The 16,409-nt window shown below is 40.6% G+C and overlaps 2 protein-coding genes and 2 long non-coding RNA genes across 6 annotated transcripts; 1 reads left to right on the top strand and 3 right to left on the bottom strand.

Annotated features, from left to right (window-relative positions):
* Window positions 1-25: 25 nt before the first annotated feature.
* On the top strand, window positions 26-1,857 carry lyrm5a (LYR motif containing 5a). 2 transcript variants are annotated; one of them, XM_061080343.1, is made up of 3 exons: window positions 26-138; window positions 308-376; window positions 1,039-1,857. In XM_061080343.1, exons 2-3 carry the CDS (start codon window positions 335-337, stop codon window positions 1,249-1,251), a joined length of 255 nt encoding a protein of 84 aa, XP_060936326.1. In that variant the 5' UTR covers window positions 26-138; window positions 308-334; the 3' UTR covers window positions 1,252-1,857. The 2 variants fall into 2 exon arrangements, with proteins under 2 accessions (XP_060936326.1, XP_060936328.1); XM_061080345.1 differs by lacking the exon at window positions 26-138 and adding an exon at window positions 188-229.
* A 373-nt stretch (window positions 1,858-2,230) lies between these two features.
* On the bottom strand, window positions 2,231-8,572 carry LOC133012733 (sodium-coupled monocarboxylate transporter 1-like). Its single transcript, XM_061080342.1, has 17 exons — window positions 8,261-8,572; window positions 7,803-7,922; window positions 7,357-7,422; window positions 7,177-7,228; window positions 6,990-7,057; window positions 6,423-6,461; window positions 6,062-6,177; window positions 5,739-5,879; window positions 5,359-5,488; window positions 5,125-5,213; window positions 4,868-4,977; window positions 4,716-4,783; window positions 4,442-4,528; window positions 3,879-4,096; window positions 2,926-3,026; window positions 2,753-2,841; window positions 2,231-2,665 (listed from the first exon to the last, which is right to left on the bottom strand). The coding sequence occupies exons 1-17, from the start codon at window positions 8,492-8,494 to the stop codon at window positions 2,546-2,548; spliced, it is 1,848 nt and encodes a 615-aa protein (XP_060936325.1). The 5' UTR covers window positions 8,495-8,572; the 3' UTR covers window positions 2,231-2,545.
* Window positions 8,573-9,256: 684 nt separating this feature from the next.
* LOC133013171 (uncharacterized) lies at window positions 9,257-10,579 on the bottom strand. Its single transcript, XR_009681416.1, has 4 exons — window positions 10,531-10,579; window positions 9,700-9,788; window positions 9,495-9,583; window positions 9,257-9,406 (listed from the first exon to the last, which is right to left on the bottom strand). It is a non-coding gene; the product is annotated as an uncharacterized LOC133013171 (long non-coding RNA).
* Window positions 10,580-12,114: 1,535 nt separating this feature from the next.
* On the bottom strand, window positions 12,115-14,373 carry LOC133010625 (uncharacterized). 2 transcript variants are annotated; one of them, XR_009680687.1, is made up of 3 exons: window positions 12,909-14,373; window positions 12,576-12,728; window positions 12,115-12,375 (listed from the first exon to the last, which is right to left on the bottom strand). It is a non-coding gene; the product is annotated as an uncharacterized LOC133010625 (long non-coding RNA). The 2 variants fall into 2 exon arrangements; XR_009680688.1 differs by having other exon boundaries at window positions 12,576-13,657; window positions 13,917-14,373.
* Between the last annotated feature and the right edge of the window lie 2,036 nt (window positions 14,374-16,409).

The raw sequence follows: 16,409 nt of genomic DNA, 5'->3' as shown, positions 1-16,409 counted from the left end.
TTGATTTGCGACACAACGAAACGACTTACGACGGAGCTGTCCACCCGCCTGTACAGAAAGGAAGGACACAGAGGAAGAGGAGACGTGTCTCCTCCTCCATTCAAGTCGCAGTGAAACCAGCCTGCAAACACAACACGTGTAAATATGATCATATTCTTTTATACGGTGGTTTGTAGAGCTGGCGAGGAATGTGGTGAAGGCTAAGCTACAAGCTAACTGGCTAGCTGAGGTAATCGTGTTGACTGGCTTTGTCCACTCACGTCCGCTGCTGTTCTAATCTCATATCTGGATCTCCCTCTTGTTTCAGGAGAGTGAGCCCCCCCCCAGCTCTGTCATGGCCAACCTGAAGGGTGAGGTGTTTAAGCTGTACAAAAATGTGAGTCATTGGACATTGGGGTCATGCTACAGGCACTAGCAGCCAAGAATAGGAATACAACAACTACTAATGGTCTTACTCCACAGTAGAATAGACAGATTATTACAATACAATGGAACTGTATATGTGACAGGTTGATGTTTATGTTTATATTGTACTTTTCATCAGGGGCACTTTGTCTTTCTCCTGGACATATAATATCTGTCAGTCTCAACACTCACAAAGGACATACACAAAAAAAGACACACTCTTCAGCTTTTTTACTGTTACTACTTACCGATGACTATTTTTTACTTCCCTCTTGCTGCTGTAACAAGGATTATCTTATCTTAAAATTACACTAGGCCTACAGGTTTTTCTTCAGTTCAAGCTCACAAAAATATAGAAGGGCAGGAGTATGTAAAATACAACGTAAAAATATGTACAGTATGTCTAAAGAAGCGAAAATGTACAACAAATATGTGTAAGTATATATACAAAAGAAGATAAATTATTATAAAGATGTAATGTGCTGACAAGGTGAAATGCGACTTAACAGCCCTTACACCAGAGGGAGGAATCCCTTACTGTGCCGCTCTGTGCTGCATTTTGGTTGAATACTGTGTTTTCAGTGAATGTCGTTGATGATGTGTAACCATGAGTTTGTCGCCCCCCCTTTAAAGCTGCTGTACCTTGGCCGAGAGTACCCCAAGGGAGCTGCGTATTTCAGGGAGCGCCTGAAGTCCGCCTTCATGAAAAACAAAGATGTGACTGATCCCGAGCAGATCAAAAAACTGGTGGCCCGGGGCGATTTTGTCATCAAGGAACTGGAGGCACTTTATTTCCTCAGGAAATACCGAGCCATAAAGAAGAGGTATTATTACCCGGAAAAATGATTACACACATCTACAGCTTCGTATTGTCTTTTTGAAATGAAATGCAGGCTCCAGGAACAGATAACAAACTCGCGACAGTTTCCCTCATGTGCAAATAAACTATACTTGCCTCATAAGGGAAAAGAAGGAAATAAGGGAAAAGTGCCAGCCGGTTGTGATAATGTAGCTGTTACAGAACAGGCTTTGTCGTTATACACAAATTGCACCTTTATGAAGATATTTTAAACTCAAATATTGGTTTTATAATGATGTCACCGTTTGTTTTTTGCCCACTGTCAGATTTTTTTTAAGTCTACGTTAACTCAACATTTCAACAGGTCAAAAATTTCATTATCTATCTAAACGTCCCTTTATATCATAATTATTCTTATTAAATTGTACACAGACATCCACCTGGTTTTTAAGAAACTGTTGAAGCCAAGGCGTTAAATGTATATTGTACTTGAGTGTATATATATGTAAATACATGGTCACATTTCTTGAAGAATGTACATGACTATGTATCTAGGTACTATTTTTCAGAAATGTACAGATGTTTGAAAAATAGTGACGGCCTCTGTCTTGCTGAATGTTAATAAATTGCAGCAGTTTTCTTCAATAACTCAACTCAGTTTCGTTCCTTGTATGAATTTATAGCAGAGGGACAGAGAGATGGGCAGAGCTGTCAGAGTGTGGCCCTTAGTGAGAGGGTCCCTGGAGCTTCTCTGGCCCATGTTCACCCAGGCATTGTGGTTTCCATCAGTAAGAGAGCAAACACCACATACTCCACTGGAGCCAGCCTCCGGGGGGCCCTGAACATTTGGGTGGAAGTCAAACCAAAACTTAACATTAACCTTTTTTACAAAATGTACTGTATATCCATCAGCACTGACAATATACTTGGAAACTGAATTCTCCCACTGATCAGAATGTGTGTGTTTGTACATTCCTGAAGTGAACAAGACACTGTTGCTCACGTGACTTAACACGCACATTAATGATCTAGAATGTGACATGGTGTTAAGACACTTCAGGGGAAAAGAAAACATATTTCTGGAGTGCAAAATCAGAGCTGTAATTTCTGTTCCATATGTTATTGTATATTTGTACATACATGCTTAAATGCCATGAATATGACGATATTGAAAACAGAAACACTGTACACATGTACATTTTGTGTTGTTATAAATAACAGAGAAAATATTGCTGTAGTTTCCATGGCGTTGATGGCATTTGTTGTATTAGGCTAGAACATGACTATAATTCATCTGAAGTTTTAAGAACTTGTGCAGATGCAAAGATAATTTGATGTCTTTCATGAGATAATGGTCCTTTTTTTTAAGTCCATCTCAGTGTCATTAAAAGCAGGATTTGTGTTGCCAGTTTTCTCCTCTCCGTTCTTCGTCAGGTCCAGATTTCCTGTTTTTCTCGTCACCTAAAAAGGGAAGAGCGCATACAAGCAGTCAGCAGCTGTTGTTACTCCAAAGGTTTTTCGATATTGTTTTCCTGGTGCAGCACTTACTCTGCCTCTGAAAAACCTGAATATGTGATAGAGAGTCGTGTCTTCTTTCATTATCATCAGCCTTGATTCCACCCTCTGCTTCCGGCCTCCTGAAATGCGCATTGTGAACACAAGAGGGTGATCACAACAAAACCCGTTTAACTTATCAGTGCCAACAGGATACATTTGCTTACCAGTTAAGAGGCTGATGAACAGTCCCACAGTGAACGCTGTAACAGTTCCGATGAGAGTGAAGTAAAGGTAGGAAGGAGGGAGCCAGTTTTCTGCCGACAGTCTAGTGATGTGAGAAAACAGCACTGAATTATTGCTCATACATTTCCATTCATAAGTATTTTTGAACAGTTTCAGCCCGAAGGAGAGATTCACTAGATAATAACAGGGATTCATTCAGGGTTAGGTTAGTAATGCAATACTTTCAACAGTTCGGTTCTTGTCAAGTCGTCTTCTGAATGTTTTTATATTCTAGATATTCTCTTTATAGATTACACGAAAGTTGTGCTATTCTATTTTTTGTTTTACTGTTTATTGTTGCTATGTTGAACCTGATGTGTCCTCTTGTTAACATTTAAGTAGTAAGCAGCACTAAACTGAAAGCTGAGGCTGATGGGATTTGTTAAGAAAAGTTAAGAGTCCGTCAAAGGGATTATTGTGTATCCTTGTGAGAATGTGAGCTTTACCACATTTCTTGGCAATCAATCCAATAATTGTTGAGATATTTCACTTCCAGTATCAGCCTCATGGGGGCACTGGGGGGAAAGTTAAGAGATCCACAAAGCCATCAAGACTGATCCTGTAGGGACCTTGAACGTCTGTTGACATATTTAGAAGATCTTCATATATCTCTAAGGTTAAGAGAAAATATTATGTTTCTGTGGCACTACAGGCAAAGTGAGTTTAGTATTATTCTGGGGAGCATGAATATCTGTGCCAGAGAGTCAAGCTTATAGAGTGTTTGACTTGTGACATCATTATCCATTACATACAAACTGGTTGACCTCAAATTAGTATTCCTCTATGGACATTGTCCTTATTGGTTGTGGGGAAACCAGCAGACCAGTTCATTACTTCTGGTTTCACACATTGCTGTATAATTCCTCCATTCAGTCAGAGCTGGTAACATTCTTACATATCATCGGTGTTGTGCCCTGGGGCCGTAGTGACAGTGCTTGGCCCTGCTGGCAGAATAGTGGAGGTCCAGTTGGAGCTCTCTTCAGTGGTGAAGTTACAGCCGTCCGTGGTCAGTGGCAGAGGTCGGGTCATGTAAGGAGGAGAGGGGAATATCAGGCCCCCGATGCACACACCCACGGCCACGAGCAACCCAATCATCACACCTGACAGACCTCCCTATAGGAAAAACAGGATATACAATTAGGAAACCCCCGCCCCTGGGTGATCAAATGAATAGAAGACATTAATTGTCATGCAGGATTTATAAAGATGGCGAGTGAGCAACAGCTAAACTGTTCTTTAAAGTACCAAGTCTTTTCTCGTTATAGCTTCCTAGGTGCTAAGATGTGGCTCTTACATATCATTGTTCACTTTAATCCCCAAATGAGAAGCAGATGACAGTAGAAGTAGAGTAAGAGAAAAAGAACATTATTCATGTGATGAATATATTTATTTAATACTAATATAAGTTAACAGAATCATGCTGGAAAATGCCAATGTTACAATTAAAAAAGTACTTACTTTGGAATTGGCAAATGGGCAGAAGATACCCAACATGAACAGGCCAAGTAAGGGACCTCCGAGGACACCGGTGATGGTGACGGTTGTCTGTTTCAAGAAACACACATCTACAGTACAGCTCTCCCTCAAAAACACAATCTGGAGATGGTGACCCCAGCACCCGACCCACAGTGGTAAGTAATTGTTTAGCAGCTGGTGTTTATTGCAATACTTCATTACATAATTTGTGATGTCCAGTGAGTGTGAGGTTTGTGCGTTAACAGATGCACTCTACCTGCATAATCCCGCCCATGAGTGAGGCCAGTCCAGCCATGGCGATGCACAAAACTCCATAGAATACACCTGCGGACAACATTGTGTCAGTCGATTCTCCACAATTAAATTACAACAGTTAAAGCATATTGTAAACAAGGACAATCCTCTTACTCATTCCTTTGGACAGCCAGGTCAGATGTTTCTCAGACATGTTCGTGTACGGCTTGATCAGGTCCTCCATTGTCACTGTAGCCAGCGCATTGATGCTGGAAGACACTGTGCTGGGGTTGACATGAGAACAGAATCCGAATCAGGCAGGAACCATTACACTTATACAGATTCGTAATGACCAGTGTCACAGGGAATCCAATAATTAATGTTTGATTGGGATTTTAAGAGGTAGACAAAATATATTGATGAATATAAACCTTAAAGAGCCACTATATACTGCCGCGAAAAATAGTCCTGGAAGACCAGGAAAAGCTGTGAAGATGTCCATCACCAAATATGCCATCAGCTGTAGAGAAGGGATGACAAAGGTTAATAGACATGACAAGGAATTGCTTTCAGAGCTGCGATCAGACAGGCACTGAAAATTTCCCTGATATTTTCTTACGTGTAAATCTGTATGTGTGTGAGCGTGCACGTGTGTTTGTGTGTACCTGATCAGGATTAGAGACCAGTCCAGCGCTCCATGGGTCACAGTTCTTATAGAATGAGTAGAGGCACATTCCTGACAGCACTGAGCACGCCAGGAAAAAACACAAACCTATCAGGTTGATGTACAGAGCTCTGGGAAAAGAAAGAATCGGAACAGCGCAGCCATGGGGTGGAATTCATGAAGAAAGCACAGAAAGCAACATAAACATCAACTATGCGGTGCACTATATGCTGATGATGGTTCTATTCATCAAAAAAGTTATCTTTTTTATGTTACATAAGCTGAAGAAGGACCTTGAATATTGAGTTTTGAATCACCTTTAATGGGGAGTAACAATGTTATTTTATATGAATCCAGTGTCCTCTGTAGAGTGTGACTCACACTCTGGCGTGGGTGATGCTCTTGCAGGAGATGTATCTCTGAACCTGGGCTTGGTTTATCGCATTGACTGCTGTCCAGGCAGCCCCCCCTCCGAACGTGAGGGTCCAAAAAGTGTGTCTCCTCATTGGGTTTAAGTCAAAGCTGGTGAGAAACAGTGAGAGGTTGAATTCCAATTCACTAGAAACCTGAAGATAACTGAAGTGAAGTGTCACAAAATGTGAGACTTGCTAGTCCCCAAAGCATTGATTTCTCAAAGTTGTAATGAAAGCTTTGACTCAAATTGCTCTCCTTCTATTGACAATCCAATAGTTGTTCATACTCACTCCCAAATGTTGATTCTCCCTCCTTGTTGTGAATCTGAAATGACTGCAGTGACTCCTCCTTTTAGGATCATACACTTGATAATAACAGACAGATACCCTGCTATCATTATTCCAACCTAGAAGAGAAAACATATATATTTGTGTATGAGAACAAATCTAATCTGGTTTTGGACATAATTTGTGATCTGATTATACAGATTTGATTTGAGATTTGTTTGTAATTTGGCTTAAGTATTTCTGACTTGTAATGATGTTTTCAGTACTGCGTTTCTTTTTTCTCTTTCTCTGGAAAAAACATCTGTGTACAGTGCATCTGCGTCACTGTGGAGCGTCCGGGAATCTTGGCTTTCCTAAAGCTTACCTGAAATACATCAGTCCACACCACCGCCTTCAGTCCACCCTGTTACAATGTAGATCACAGAAAGATGTTGTCTGAGTAAATCCACTGAAATCCAGATAATCCATAATAATTGTTAAGCACATCAACCAATCAGGAGAGCTCTCTGTCGGAGATATTTTGGCTTCCAGCTAAGAATATATGGAGACGGAGAATAGACTTTGACCAATATATTGGAAAATGACAGATCTTTGTCATAGTTCCATAATGGTCTATGAATCCCAATGGAATATAATATTTGACTAAAAGATATTTGCTATCGCCAGCTTTTGTATGTAACTATTAATATATATTATTTAAGGCAGGTATTCATATTTATGTGTTTGTGATTGGCAATTTTTACATTTAGATATAGTTATTTTTCCAATTTGTTTTTGCTTTTAATGTCTAATACATAAATAGGCCAATATTGGTCAAACCCTGAAAGAAAGATGAGACTTTTTCTTCATCATTAAAACGCTTTAAATGAGCAATGGGGTGATTTGATTTAACAAGAACTAATTTAAGCGGTTTACATATTTATTTACTAACCAATGTGCAGTAAAAAGTACAGACAACGCCTGTTGAAATAATTCCACCCCACAGATCCAAATGAGTGACTGGAGAGAGACAGAGAAGGCAGTTGCATGACACAACAGTCAGTCACACAAAACCGAGCAACTTCAAGTTACGTGTACATGTTTTTTTATGAGGGGGGCGGAATTGTGATCCCACGTACCTTGGCTTAAAGCTAATGCTGGGCCATAAATTATTACTCCTGTGTAGAGGATCTGTGACAGAGAAAAAAAAAAGATGGAGATAATAGCAACATTATTTAGAAGCTTCAGATGAAAAAATGAGGTGTCACCCCAGGAGGTTCAACCCCGGTGATGATGTGTCGACTTGTCGTCTTACTCACGGTCTGAACCATGAATAACGCGGTTCCCAGCAGCCGGGTTGCTCTGTTGAAACGCAGCTCCAGATACTTGGCAGGGACGAGACACAGGGAGACATACACTGCTGTTATTAATCGTTTATTTATGTACCAGTTAATTTCAGACAGGCATGTTGTGTGAAATCTGTAGTCTCAAATCAATCTCGTTGAGGATTATGACGTTTAATTGTCTTGAAACAGTTTGACTCATTTCTAATTGGTAAATACTTTATTTCTGCTTGTGTTGGACTGTAAAATATCCAACGCACAGGAACAACTCGTGACTTTTTACTGTCACTCTTACTAACGCACATCTACTTACATTAACACCAACGGCTGCTTTGTATTCAAACATCAACATATATTAAGATATTTGACAGTGGTCGCCATTACTCAGTAAGTACACAAAACACACGACAAAGCCTACTCACCTCATAAGTACTGGCGATAGACAGTCTGTAGAAGACTGGGAGAAAGACCTCCGATGTGACCACAATGGACAGTATATAGGAGAGAGAGAATAAAGCAAAAATGGCTCCAAAGGTGTAAACCTACAAACCAGAGATCTTCTGCGTTAGTCAGAAGTTGAATTATAGCGGCAGCCACTTTTATAAGATGATAAACTGGATACACTTCAGAGTGATAATTGCTTGTAATTTAAATGCTAAAAAGTTAAATAAATATATACAGTCTCCTGAAATGTGTTATTGTACATTGTTGTGTATTTAACTCTTTTAGATAAATGTGGTCAACTAGTTGAGATTCTCTTTTGGAATATATATTTTAAATGACAGATAACAAGATTCCAGCTAATTCGGTATATTCAAGGAGAATAAAAAAAAAACATTTATACGAGTAAAGAACAAAAATTGATCTACTGCCAACTTACGTCGACTGGGTTGGCCAGCAGTGTGGTGGATGACATGAAGCTGGCCGTCAGAGACATGGAGACGGGCAGGGCTGTGAGTCTGCGGCCCCCGGTTAGGAAGTCCCTGGAGTTCTCTTGGCCCCTGCTGACCCAGGCGTAGTAGATCCCGATAGCAGCAGACACCACCAGCAGAAGAGCAAACACCACATAGTCGGCTGCCACCAGGGAGCCGGCTGCCACAGAGTCCCCGGACATTTTGCTGGAGGTCAGAGCAGAAACTAGAAATGTAACTGTTCAGAAGATTATTCAGACTGTTCAGTTCAGCAGCTTTGAACTCAGACAGTCCAAGGTGATTAAATGGAAATCCTCCCATGTCACAGGTTAGCCCAGGTTATACTACACACACACGCACACGCACACACACACACACACACGGTAATAATTAACTCTAGATACAACATTGCGTTGAACAATTCAGTACTAGCAATATTCTAGTTCAGTATTTTTACATAGTGTCAATGTCATCATCAGTATCATGGCATCAGTGCTGTTGTCGTAATTCATATTTTATCAAGGGAGTCAATGATGCTGCTAACTTTCAAATAATGGTTCGGATCAGGCCTCACAACTGTAAACACATCTTCAGATATACTGAATATTCTAAAAAAGAACTCAAATCTATTTGTTATGTTAAGTTATTTTGGGCAGCGAGGGCTGGTTAGGTCATCAGCTAGTCACAGGGCGAACCATATACTGTGTAAATAAGCAGACATTCGAATATACTTCCAACCTGACAGTCAGACCTTTGGACTGTCTGTAAAAGCTCACACGAACACGACTTCAGGACTTCATTTATTTATTTACGTTTGGGCCCTTTACACAGCAGAGTGCCAAGAGATAAATGTTGTTTTTTTACAATGTATTATAACTGTAGTGTAACAAATCACAGAGGCCCACACCTTTTTTAACTCCTTCATTGAAATTTCTTTAATTAGAAAAACAAGAATTGATGGAATCAAGAATAATATCGCGAATAAAATGTTCATCTCATGAGGGAGTGTGGCTTTTTGTCGTGTCCAGCTCAACATCACAGAAAGCAGGATTTGTGTTGCCAATCTTTTTGACGCAATCCGTTTTGAGGTCAGGTCGTCCTGTTTGTCTCATTAGCTGAAGAGGGAAGAGCACAAAGCAGAAGTCAACTTGCAGCTCTGAGAGTCCAGAGCCTTCGATGTTGGTTCACTGCTGCAGGACATACTCTGTTTTTGATAAATCTGATCAGGTGATAAAGAGTTGTGTCCTCTTTCATTAATGTAAGTCTTGATTCCACCTTCAGACCCCAGCCTCCTGAAATGCACATTATCAATACATCAACACAATGTCAAGGGTAAATACGATGTTACTCACGTAACATTAGTGCCCTTTACTTATTATTTAACTTTATTGTGAAGTGCTGTATCAACCTTTGAGATCCACTATATGCTGCTGCAACAAATAGTCCAGGAAGGCCAGGATAGTCTCCCAAGATGTCCATCACCAAATATGGCATCAGCTGCAGAGGAGACAGATGATCACACACCGTCAGGAGGAAACTCAAAATACATCAGTGTCTACAATAGATATCATCTATTACTATGTTAATCTATTACTATCTATTAATCATAAACCTGATGTTGAATGGTTAAGGCGTACTGTATACCATATGGACATTTCCCTTAGAGCAGTGAGTCCTTGTTTCAACTCCCGGCTGGACCGTGTACAGCATGTACTTTACCTACTTTTTCTTTATTATCCCAGTCGTATAAAGGTATTCAATGCCCATCAAAATACTTAAAAGTACATAAACTTTGATGTAGTTATCTGTAAAAAAAAAAACAGGGTCCAATTTACCAAGATGTGACGATGAACCTTTTATTATCTAAGGGATTTTTACACACTGTCTGATAAAGATTCCGACAGTAAAGGCAAGTGATAGTGAGACGTCAGCTTGGAACCTCTTTATTGTCTGCATAAAAACAAGGGGATCAGGTTGGATTGCCATATAAATGATGTGTGCACGTTAATCATAAAAACATCTGTAATGGTTGAGCAGTTTGGGGTTGGGCGCTTGTGAGACGGGGACATGCAATTTCGACGCTATTTAGAGTGGATTGTAAAATTATGTTGTTTGGTTTATAAGGAATGATGTCAGCATTGTGGAAGGGCTTGTACCAACATTTTTGACTTCTTTCTGAGTGCTGGCTTTGATTTGATCTGGCTGTGTCTCTGCTTTACCTCTCTCCATCATACTGTACCTGATCAGTAGCAGAAACCAGACCAGCTGACCATGGGTCCCAGCACTTATTGTTACAGGGTTACTTTCATTTAAAAGCACAGATAAGATATGTTCTCTTTCATAATATAAGAACAACAATACTCACACTCTGGCATGAGTGATGCTCTTACAGGAGATGTATCTCTGAACCTGGGCCTGGTTCATCCCATAGATACTGACCCACACAAACGTCCCGTCAATCGTTATTGTCCAAAAGGTGTGTCTTCTCAGAGGGTTTGTGTCTCTGCTGGCGGGGTAGAGAAAGAGGACACTTTATATTTATGTGAAAACTTGAGTTATACGTTTTTTAGTTGTGGACACCAACCAAAGAAATATAGGCCTTCAATGAACCTAATGAAACAGCCCTAACCTTACATTACCAGGGTAGATTGTCCTTGGATGAAGTTGTAGGTTCAAGGACCGAAGAGTTGTTTTGTGCCTTTCATTTTAGAAGCTCAACTGACAAATACTGTACTAGGACAACTTAGTAGCATATTTGGCCATATCTACTTCATACTACATTCCGACATGCTTTAAGGTATTTCGATGTCTCTTACAAACTTTTATTGGCAGAGTGACACTAGAGCAGTTAAATATCTGCTTCTCTGGTATTTTATAGGTGTATAAAACATTCTTCATGAGTGTAAAGTAGTAAAAAAAAAAAAGATCACAACAGACCTCAATAATAACATCAAATAAAAAAATATACAGGCTGTAAAATTACTTGGCACACTGACCAGAATATGATAAACCAAAGCTCACTCACCTCATACGTTGTACTCATTGTCCCTACTGTCATGTCACTGATTCACTTGGACACTACAGTGGGACAGTGATGTATCTCAAATAATCCTCCCATCAAATAAATGTGTCCTCCTCAGGCAGACACATGATGACTTTTCGGGAGACACAGTTTGCACTTGTCCCTTGGGAATCTGCTGTAACCTTACCTCGGCTGGATTTGACAGCACCATGATGGCTGACATGAAGCTGGCAGTCAGGGACAGGGACACAGGCACGGCTGTCAGTCTGCGGCCCCCCATTGGGAAGTCCCCAGAGGTTCCCTGGCCCCTGTCCGTCCAGGCATAGTAGAACCCGACAGCAGCAGCAGCATGAGGGCAAAGACCACATAGTCTGCTGCCACAAACGAGCCGGTTGCCACAGAGTCCCTGGTCATTTTGGGAGAAGTCAGACACAACTGGAAGTAAAATTGTTCAGAAAGTTATTCAAACTGTACCATATGGCCTGCCCTCAGAAACACTACATTATAACTGTAGGCAGAATCAGAAGCGTACATTTGTCTTTTGTAATTTATTCAGTACTGCTGAAGGTTTCATACATTTCGGTGGTGTTGCAGCGGTGTTTCTAAATGAGATGTTATATTCCTAAATTATGTGTTAAACCTCGATGTCTCATTTGTATCCATCTCAGAGACTCCATTTAGGACATTATGCATGTACAACAAGAATAAAACAAAAATCACATCAAACAATAAGTTTCTTTTTATTTATTCACAAAAAAACAAATCAGATTTTGAGATTTTGCCACATGCGGCACTGTCCTAGTGTAAACAAACACGAACATGTCAGACTCTCCATCTGACAGCAGCTGCAGTGACCTTGTTGCATAATGTGGCTGAAGTTTTCACGGTGGATCAGCCTCTCCCTCTGAGCTGCTGTTTCATATTTTGCCTGCTCTTCTTTGGACATCGGCATAAATACACACAGATCCACATTAGCTGGTGCAGGTCCTGCATTGAAACCTCCCACAGTGCATTTGTGACATGAAGTGCTGGAAATCCTCTTTTCCAATTTAGTTTGGTTCACTGGTCAAGTGACAGCAAATACAAATCATTCCCAAGAACAAAACTTAGTTAGTCACAATGTCAAGAGTTACAGAGGAACATTTTAGAATTAATGTCTGACACTGCTCGATAGATGACGGCACAACGCTTGTGAATCTTTAATCAAACTCTGGTGAAGTTTGTATGACACTGACTTAAACATACAGAACAAAGCCACCTACTTCCAGTCCAAGGTCTACGTTAGTGCCCGCTGAGTCCTTCTTCTCCCCAGACAAACGCCGCAGCCTCCTTTCTTTTAAAAAAAAGATGAAGGCATCTTCGGCTTTTTTATGTAGGGCCTTGTAGGGCTCTGGCTATGTTGAACCTTTTTCTTTCTATGGGAAAACAAAAAAAACACAGGCAGAGATGCGTTTCTGTATGTGAAACTGAGCAAGGAAACAAACAATAAAATTGACATGGGTCTTGATAATAAATACATATAAATAAATATATGATATATAAGGTGAATGTGATTTGATTTTGAGTCTGGCTTTGTTGTGGTGAGACGGACTTACTCAGGAGGGGGGCAGATCGCTGGAGGAGCCTTTGATTGGTGAAATCTATAAATCACTATTCCCTGTCTACATAGACACAATCAGGGAGACACATTAGCTGAGTGAACAAGTGGGTTGGAAGATACACACAGAGGCTCACAGAGAGTTGTGTGTTTCTTTGCATTTCTGTGTGGGATACTTGCAGGGATCCAATGGGCTCTAGGATCCCCTGGCCCTGAGGGAAATTTCCAACAGGGACCTTCTTGAACTAGAGACATGAACAGACACAAGGTTTCAGTTACTGCCTGAACGAGCTGCAGTGGAGTAAACTCACTCACAGCGACACACGCAGTGAGGTCACAGCTCGTTCACGTGAAGCAGCCGGTCAGTGACTTTGTAGAAGAACAGTGGAAACACAGAGTTTCTCTGGTCTCAGCTGCTCAGTGATCAGAGCAGAAGCTGCAGTTGGTTTGCAGGGGGCTTGGTGACGTCTTCCTGCTGCCCGCTCGGAGGGGCTTCACCCTGGGGATTGGTGGGGTCTCGCTGCTGCTGCTGCTAGTGCTGTTGTTTCACCTCTTCCTCAAGATTCAGAGTCACGTAGTTCTAGGTGTAAACATCCATTTTGTTGACCGTTGAACTGAAGAGGTTCACTCTGTCTCTGACGTTATTTTAGTAAGAGATTCCCTGGAGCTTCTCTGGCCCACGTTCACCCAGGCATCAGTAAGAGAGCAAACACCACATACTCCACTGGAGCCAGCCTCCGGGGGCCCCTGAACATTTGGGTGGAAGTCAAACCAAAACTTAACAAACCTTTTTTACAAAATTTAATGTAAATCCATCAACAATGAACAATGGACTCGGATGAACTCCATCTAATTATTAGGCTCTTTCCACCTCATCCTCTTCTTCTTTTTCCCATGTAAACAAACACAAACATGTCAGACTCTCCATCTGACAGCAGCTGGAGTGACCTTGTTGCATAATGTGGCTGTAGAAATTATGTCTGTGAGCATAGTGTACAGTATTTACATAGTTGTCGGACGATGTCCAGTCAGGGAATTTGTGTTTGTGGAGCTCCTTCTCCCTTTTGGCCCTTTCAAAATATGGTTCTTTGTCCTCTTTGGACATTGACGTCCACTGTGGACACAGGACAACACACAAAAGCATAAATACACACAGATCCACATTAACTGGGGCAGGTCCTGCATTGAACCCAATCCACTGATGTGTATGAGTTGACACCCTACCTTGTTTTTGTTTATATCGTCTCCCTGATACAACAGGAATTTCTGCATCTCTATGGTGGATGGATGGAAGGATGGACCCGGGTTAGTTTTTTTTACCGCCTTCCTCCAGCTCGGAGGGGCTCCACGACAGGGCGTGATTCGGTCTCCCTGCACCCCGCTCGGAGCGGCTTCATCCGGGGATATTTCGCTGGGGTCTCGCTATTGCTGCGTTGGCACTTCCTCGAGATTCAGAATGTAGATCTTCTCTTCATCTGCCATTTTGTTGACCATTAAACCATCTATGGTTAAACCAGTGGTTCTCAAATCGGGGTGCATACCCCTGGGGGTAGCCTACTTGAAGGTACTCCAGGGGGTACTTGAGATTTTTTTTAAATATATTTAATATTTAAAGTTAAAAAAACCCTACCTTTTCTTTGCTGTAATGAGCTCCCTGGTATAACAGCTCAGCTGAATATACAATTAGGAACCCCCCCCTGGGTGATCAAATGAATAGAAGACATTAATTGTCATACATCCATGCAGGCATGTTCAAAAAATTTGCTGAAGAAATGTATTCCTCTTATGTTACATAATTAACAGCTTTTGTTTTAAGTATGTCAATAGTCCTCTATTTTATACCTTTTTGAGTGAATTCATTAAGAAATATCATAGATTCAATATTTGGTTAATTGCTTTGTGTTTTCTGAAAAACCTGAAAAAATGACTTGGGCCATTAGTTTAAGAGGGTGACGATATTTGAGATGTGCAGGAACGTTCTGCTTTGGTTGGTTAGGGTGCAGATGAAACAGACCCTGTTTAGTTGTTAATATTGTTGAAATTGTATATATGTGTAATGTATAAATTAGGGGGAAAATAAGAAAAGGGGAAACTCAAACTACAGCTTTTTATTAATTTAAAAAAAAATGTATACTATCAATGTATTATTTGAACAACATATACACAACACTGCTATACATTCAGGGGTCGGCAACCTTTTTGACTATAAGTTCCAATGTAAAATGTTCTTGTTTAATAGCGTGCCGTATCAACATTTTTTATATTAAGTTTATTATTGAACCACATTAACATTTCCTACAGACATGCCATTTTATTCCATCCATATTGGCTATATATAGAGCAACACTTTAAAGAACCATGTTTATCTCCTTATGATTGCGATAATAAGTTTGTTATTAACCCCACCAACCACACTCATATTCAGAATTGCGAAAGCTAGTTTCAGTCGCATTGTTTCCGTCAGTGTCAAAGACTGTGAGAGAGTTTGCTTGCTTCCCATACCTGGACACTTTTCGTGTGATGGATTCTCCCTCGTCTGCCTGATCCTTGAAACTTATTTCGTGCCTTGTCCCAAAGTGGCGCCAAACACTGGACGTTCGCAAACAACATGTTCGAAACACAACGTGCACACAGCCCGGTCCTTATGGAAAACAAATCCATCGTCTTCTGCCAGTGTCTTGTTTTTTTTTAGCTAGCGGGCATCCCACCACCAACCCACCTGAGCAGATGCACTTCACGGAGATTCCTGTGGGCTGGGAGGCTTCTTCTTCTTCTGATTAGTTAATGACGATTGTCATCCAGCCTATGGCGCATTACTGGCACCTAGTGGCTGGGAGGTGTTAACATCGATCAAGCTAAGTAATACAGGCTGCGTATTGCGGTCAAGGCAGCCGACACTCGCATCTCTGTGGTCAAATCAGCCGACACAGAAATTCTACTGCTCGCATATACTGACACTTATGGTAAACGCATCCAAACCTATGATCCAAACCGCCCAGAAAAGGGAAGGCAATCGAGTACTCGAAGTAAGAGAAAGAAAACATGTGGGCCTACGTCCGGTTTTCAAAATAAACTGTTGACATGCTTAATTGAAAAAAAAAATTATTGGATTAAATTCACAAGAAGTATATGTTGTCTTACCTGTGTCATCTTTATGAATAGCATTTTGAACGTATCAATTTGGAGATTTTACAAAATAAAAATCACTAATTTTTATCTTCCAGTAGGTCATTTCTGGATACTTCAAAGTACTGTAAAAACCCTTCTGTAATAAATTCAGAGCGAGACTGATATGCCTGTCTTCAGGACCTCTCTGACTACCTACATACTGAATATCAAACATTTTTAATGTATAGATTTGGACATTTTTAAGATATTAAAATATATTAAGAGTTTTGTGGATACATTTCATTACAATTCTCAAAAGTTAATATTTTCCTGTCAAATAAACAGTTACAGGTTCACAGAGCATTATTTTAACCTAAAAATACAGGTAGTA

Source organism: Limanda limanda, chromosome 1 (assembly GCF_963576545.1).
Source record: "Limanda limanda chromosome 1, fLimLim1.1, whole genome shotgun sequence".
NCBI classification, from domain to species: domain Eukaryota; kingdom Metazoa; phylum Chordata; class Actinopteri; order Pleuronectiformes; family Pleuronectidae; genus Limanda; species Limanda limanda.
Note: the sequence above shows the minus strand (reverse complement) of the source record. Positions and strands in the feature narration are given on the sequence as shown.

What these genes read in the sequence shown, in the direction of transcription:
- LOC133012733 (XM_061080342.1), bottom strand. Translation starts at nt 8,494, where the DNA reads ATGTCCGGGGACTCTGTGGCAGCCGGCTCCCTGGTGGCAGCCGACTAT. An exon ending in GGGAGAATCAACATTTGGGA is followed by an intron (nt 5,880 to 6,061) that starts GTGAGTATGAAC and finishes GTTTCTCACCAG; the next exon opens with CTTTGACTTAAACCCAATGA. An exon ending in TCAGGTTTTTCAGAGGCAGA is followed by an intron (nt 2,666 to 2,752) that starts GTAAGTGCTGCA and finishes TTCCCTTTTTAG; the next exon opens with GTGACGAGAAAAACAGGAAA.
- lyrm5a (XM_061080343.1), top strand. Translation starts at nt 335, where the DNA reads ATGGCCAACCTGAAGGGTGAGGTGTTTAAGCTGTACAAAAAT. An exon ending in TGTTTAAGCTGTACAAAAAT is followed by an intron (nt 377 to 1,038) that starts GTGAGTCATTGG and finishes CCCCCTTTAAAG; the next exon opens with CTGCTGTACCTTGGCCGAGA.